A 6,414-nucleotide genomic window follows, 5' to 3' on the forward strand; every position below is an offset into this window, starting at 1 on the left:
TTTACAATATAACATTTACCTTTTTTTAGAAAAAAAAATACTTTATGGCTTGATACATCATAGCGAGGAAAATGGATAGGGGTATTCAGAGAATTTTGTTTTTTTACAGTGTGTTGAATTTTTTGGAAAGGTAGGAATAATATTGCTTCGGTGGAAGGTCAAAATTCAGGAAGGAAATTATTCATTTTATTTAGGCCATCATCATCTTATGGTGTTCTAATTAAGTGCTTTTAAAGACGCTTGTGCGCATTTTTTTCTTCGCATCTGAAAGTCTTTCATAAGATATTGATTTTTGATTCCGAAACCTTATAAACAGTATTAATTAATTATTTATTTATGTATTAACTTTTTTCTTCCAAAAAGTATGAATACCCGTATATCGTCGAGATTGTTGTTCTCATGCAACTTTCTTTTCATTATAAATATCTTGCAGAAAAAACATTCTTTTGTTTTTCGATTGTTGAGGCTGCCTGGAATATAGGGAATTAAGGAACCCTTATGTGAAGATTTATTGCTAAGCTAAAGAATGTTAAATACTTCCTTATTGCTTGGAAGAAGAACAGATTCACCAATTTCGATAGCAAGTGGTATCTGTTAAATCTCATCTTGTGTTTGTTCAAGAAGCACTTCAAAATACTCTTTCCTGATCTGCAATTATTATTCGTGAGAAGGAAGCTGTTAAAGACTATAATAAGAAGGCTACATATGAAGAATATACGAAGAAACAACTGTCCAGAGTTCAGTGGTTGCAGTTAGATGATAATAATACTCTTTTCTTGCACAAGTATATAGTGGAGAGAAGAGACAAGAATAAAATTTTGGATCTATATGACTCCAATAATAACAAATCACTACCGATGAGGACATAGATGGGGAGTGCATTAAATACTATTTGGATCTGTTTACACAACAAAGTGTCATCCTATTGGATAACAATGCTTGGGAAAAGATTGAGTTTCCTCATGTTGTTTCTCATATTGATATTGATCTGCTGGTTCAACCAATTTCGAATGATGAAATCATTTATGCTCTCTCTTCCATAGACTCTGATAAGGCGTCGGTACCCGAAAGTTTCTCTTCTCATATCTTTTGGAGAATCATTGGGCTGATTTTATTTCTAGTTTTCAAGCTTCTAGGTGAGGTAAATACTACCCTTGTTTCTCTTATTCCAAATTCTTGTAATGCTTCTTCTTCAATGACTACAGACCTTTATCATGTTATAACGTTATATACATTTGTATCACCAAAATATTAACTGTTAGACTCAATCATGTAGTGGAGAACTTGGTCAGTCCTCACCAGTCAGCCTTGTGGTAGGTTCATACAACATAATATTATGCTAACCCATGAGCTCTTAAGGAACTATCGTAGAGACAGTGGTGCGCCAAAGTGCGTTTTGAAAATAGACTCGATAAATGTGTATGAATCCACCAGATATGATGTTATTCTGATAAATCTTGAGAAGTTTAACATTCCTCTGAAGTTTATTAGGTGGATTAATATGTGCATAACTTCTTCCAAGTTCTTAATTATAGTGAATGGCTCAGTCATTAGCTACAGTGAGATCTCTCTTTATACCTTTTTGTGCTTATTATGGAAGTTTTTAACTCTATTTTGCTTAGGCAAGTGGACTTGGGGTTCTTCTCTCTTCACCCAAGGTGCAAAGACCCTCGTGTTATCCATCTTTGTTTTGCAGATGACCTCTTGGTTCTTATGAAGGGTGATCGATGTTTAGTCTGTCAGGTCTTTAGCTTCTGGTCTTATAAATTTTTCATCCTAAACTGGTCTTATGTTCAACCGTAGAAAGAGTAGAATTTTCATGTCTTTTGTAGATCCTACTACTTCGTTGCGAAAAGGACTATGCTAGATTTTTGGGTAGTACTCATGTCAAATATATGGGCCTCTCATTACTCTCACCTAAACTCTCTCATTCATAATTGTACTTCTCTTATTGGTCGCCTTTTTTATAGAATAAAATTATGGAAACCAAGAGCTCTCTCCTTCGTTGGGAGATGCCTTCTCATTAAGGATGTTCTGAGTATCTTGCTTATTTTATGGATTCCTTGTTTTCCCATTCCTAAAAATACCATTAATATTCTTAATTGTATATTCAGGAGGTTTTTTCGGACATGGATTATCTCACCGAAAAGCAACCCTCTGTTAAATAGGTTTCAGTTTGTCTTTCCTAAAGAGAATAGGGCTTGGGATCAGATGTATTATGACGACAAATACATATTCAAATATCAGGAATATCTGGGACATCTTGAGCAACAAGGATACTCTATGGGTTAAATGGGTTCAAAATAACCTTATAAGGAACAAATATTTCTGGTTTCTCAAGAATCTCGCTGATGCGTATTGGTGCTGGAGGAGAAATCTATACCATATAAATATTGATTATGAGTTCATCGTCTATCTAATAGGTAATGATAAAACCACCAAGCTTTCGAAAGACAAATGGCTTCCTCAAGGAAGTCTCCTACATCTTTTTCCTTCTCATATTTTTATGGTTATATCCATCATATTGATGCAATAGTCAGTAGCTGCTTAGAAATGGAGAGTGGACTATATTTCATAACCTATCTAATGCTCTTGGCGCCACCATATTGGATATTACTAGAATTTGGATAGATCCTCTTTCGGAAGATAAAATTGTTTGGAATGCTGGCAGTTCTCGTGAGTACACTCTGGAGGAAACTTATAATGCTCTAAGGAAGCGTATTCCGTGTAAACAATGGTAGTCTCTAGTTTGGTACCCTCAGTGCATTCTTAGGCATTGTTTTATAAAGTGTGGGTTGCTCTCCGTAGAGGCTTGAAGAAGAGATTCAAGTAGTTGTCTCGGGGTATGAGTCTGGTGTGTGTGATCTGCAACTGTATTTTGGAGGATAATTTTCACCTGCTTTTCAAGTGCAACTTTTCTTCCTTCATTTGGGATAAATTTATGTTTCTCACGGGCCTTAAAAGCATCAATATAAGTGACTGGGATAGTCAGATCAGACGGTATATGGGTCATAATGGAGACAATATTGTTGTACTCTCCACAAGCTTGCTTCTATTGATTTTATCTATAATATTTGGGGGAGAGGAATAGGAAGATCTTTACTCATAAAAAATTCACGAAGGAGTTTGTGTTTATTAAATTGTGGCAAAGTGAAACTTAAATTGGAGGCTAGCACAATCTCAATGTTTGGAGGTAACGAGAACATGAATATCTCTTCGAATTGGAGAAGTCACGTTAATTTTATCATTACAGGTCGTACTGCTGTCACCGGGTCTAAACCAAGCAATGGAGAGGTTGTTGTAAATACTGAGGGATCTTATAGACAAGATGGTGCTGGTTATGGTGCTATTGTAAGAGATGAAAATGTCATTCCATTAGGTATAGCTGGTTCTTCTAAACCTAAATCTATCATACTTCATGAGTTGTAAGAGGTGAGATTGGTCTTCAACTTGCTAATGTGCATATCTACTCAAAAATTTCTCTTTGCACCGATTCCATGACTGTTATTAATTACGTAACGAATCCTTCTGACAATCCTCTATGGTTCTTCCATCGTGTTTAGGAGTCTACAAAACATCTTCGTGCTAGTTCTCTACCTTGTAGGGCGGTTCATACTTATACAGAAGCAAACGGAACGGTCGATTTGCTAGCTAACACCCTTCCAGCTGGTGAGTTTGTGGAGATTACTACTAGTTTTTTCATGGAAGACTTGAAATTTTTTATAATAGAAGACGCAATGAATAGAATTTATTATAGGTATTTTGACATAGGTGAGAACCAGAACTGTAGCTCTCCTGGAATTTTGTCTTTTTGATCTTATTTTCTTGTTTTTTCTCTTTGTTGGTTTGCCCCGTCTTCTTTCCAAATTAATAAAAGAAAAGTATCAGTACCAAAAGCACGGCCCTGAAATTAGGCCTTAACTAAAAGCACGCCTCAACCATTGGCATTTGGAAAGAGGAAGAGAGGAATTAACTGTATCTGCTTATGTGGCCGGTTAACGGTTTGACAGTGGCGGTTGGATATCCGCCATAAGTGTTAGGTCCTGGCCCATGCGGTTATGTGGTCTGGCAGTGGCAATGGACTCCATTCAATGCAAATGACATGAACACCTCTCAAGTGGAGTCAATGGACCCTCCAACCTCAGATTGCTTGCTATTTTGTCCACTATGTTGTTGGACTAATTGTCCCGGCTTGCTCTTTTGTCCGTAAAATACACTACAGGGAACATGCCATACAAATTCGCACGTTGAATAATATGCTTCGGCCTATCAACATTACATGCACTGAATGGAAAGACTTGAACCCATTATTTCAAATACGGTTGTTATCAGAGTTGCAATTCTGCTGAACAGAAAACTAGTACTTGGCTTACCAGCCATTACAACATCAAACAGATACGAATGAAAATTCGAATCTCAAAGATTCGGTACACCATAAATCTAACAATTAAATTAGCTAGCCAATTACAACGACTATATTCACCAAATCAAGTTTATGCAACCTTACCTGATCTTGGTGTGTAATTATTTTTTTCGCATGATTATCTTGTAAAACATTTATTATTGCAAGAAACAAAACAAAGTTAAAACAACAACAAAGAACATCACAAACAATTCACAAAGAAATCGAGTTGCCAAATTTTCAAAGGGGATTTGACAAGGGTTTCATGTCCATATAATCCGTTTCCTCGAGTAATTTTGATAACTAACTAATCCCTTTTAATCAAAACTGAACATTTTAGCCCAACTTGATGACATGTAGTTTCACTAACTTGATGGTGGCAGTGTACCAAGATGCATACTGTAGCTGACGTGATTTTGGTGCAGAAGAGATGAGATTCAAATTATCAGTTTTGGAAAGAAGGGGTTATAAGAGTTTCCAAAATAAACTTTAGGAGCAGACTTAGTTTGGCATAAAATGTTCCGTCTCTAATAAGGCCATGAACCGATATAATTCCCCGGGGGATAGTATTCGCATGTAATGAAGGTATCACCGCTATCACAGACAATCTGAGCGCAGCCAACACGGATAGTTGATCTCCATACAATTTGCGTATAATGTGTGCACACTTTGTCAGGTAAACAAGTATTAGATTTATAATCATACCACTGTTTCTCAGCAACCCATTCACCAACAGCAATTGTTGCGTTCCAATACTTATGCCCTTGCCCCCAAAACAAATTCTCACCGAACCCTTCTCCGGGTGAATGAATTAATTCGCAATCTCCACGCCTTTGATTCGAGTAAACCCTAGCATATCTTGCTAACAAAGGTTCCCATACGAGTGGTGGTACTCCTACAACTGCTCTAGCAGCATTGTGGCTTACCAGCATTTGGTTTATGAAATCTGTAGCATTTTGAGCTGCATGGGTTGTATTGATGAAGCAGCTAATGAACAAAACAAGAAGACCGGAAAAGAGTAATTGAAAACATGAAGAAGCCATCGAAACTAGAATTCCAAGCCTTAAGGAACTGGTTTTTGATCAATGTGTTTGGCTATGAAGATTTACGAGAGTTTACTAGCTTCATTTATAGACAAAAAAAGAAGAAGTAGTGTTTCTTGAATTATAAGACTGCATGCATGTGCTTTACAGCTAACATTCGGGTTTTTATATATTGTGCTTGTTAGATAACCAATTACTTACGTAGCTAAGTTTGGATATTACGTGATGATTCTCATGAAGAATTTAGTCTTGATAGTACAAACTACAAAGAATTATACAGATCCAACCTTACTTTAGGGTTTCTTTGTTTTTTTTTGGGGGTAAGCATCACCTTTACGGTTTCTTTGATTGTTGTCATTTACAAGAAGATGAGACTATTATATAACCATATCCGTCTTTTAGGTATTAGGTATATATTGTCAAGTTAGAAGAGATCTTTGGTTCAAAGTTTTGTCATACTTGACAAATTGATCGATAGAGACCATTTTACTTAACATATAATGCATAATTAATATTGCTTATGCAGCAATTTAGGGATGCCGAGGTTCCTCTTAAGCTTGAATATCATAGAGATAATTATAGGGTCTACTCAACATCTAAATCCTTACGTATAAATTTTCAAACAAGTTGTAAATTTATCTTTGTTTTCTTGGTGCAGGAAAAATGGGTAAAATTCTGTAGAAATCAACAGCCTTAAGCATCAAATTTCCAGTGTTTAGAAACATAACGCCTAGGGTCGATACTACAGACTGTAGAAATAGCCCGTGCCAAATGACCAGACTCCATAGGGAGTCTCTTACGGCTAGAAACAATACTAAATGGAGGAGCATTTCTAGGAGCATCAGACTATCAGAGGGTGGCCTGGACTGCTTTATACTCTTGAGTCTTGAACAAGATTTTGACATCGATCCTATAAGCATCGCTGGCCCTGTGGCTGTAGATGTCAATCTGTCCATGTGATTCTCCAAC

General features: G+C 36.5%; 1 protein-coding gene across 1 annotated transcript; it reads right to left on the reverse strand.

The window, feature by feature from the left end:
- Nucleotides 1–4,332: 4,332 nt before the first annotated feature.
- Nucleotides 4,333–5,484, reverse strand: LOC113362097 (pathogenesis-related protein PR-1-like). Its single transcript, XM_026605086.1, has one exon. The coding sequence runs from the start codon at nucleotides 5,443–5,445 to the stop codon at nucleotides 4,930–4,932; it is 516 nt and encodes a 171-aa protein (XP_026460871.1). The 5' UTR covers nucleotides 5,446–5,484; the 3' UTR covers nucleotides 4,333–4,929.
- Between the last annotated feature and the right edge of the window lie 930 nt (nucleotides 5,485–6,414).

The sequence above is a fragment of the Papaver somniferum genome, chromosome 3, assembly GCF_003573695.1.
Source record: "Papaver somniferum cultivar HN1 chromosome 3, ASM357369v1, whole genome shotgun sequence".
Taxonomy (NCBI): domain Eukaryota; kingdom Viridiplantae; phylum Streptophyta; class Magnoliopsida; order Ranunculales; family Papaveraceae; genus Papaver; species Papaver somniferum.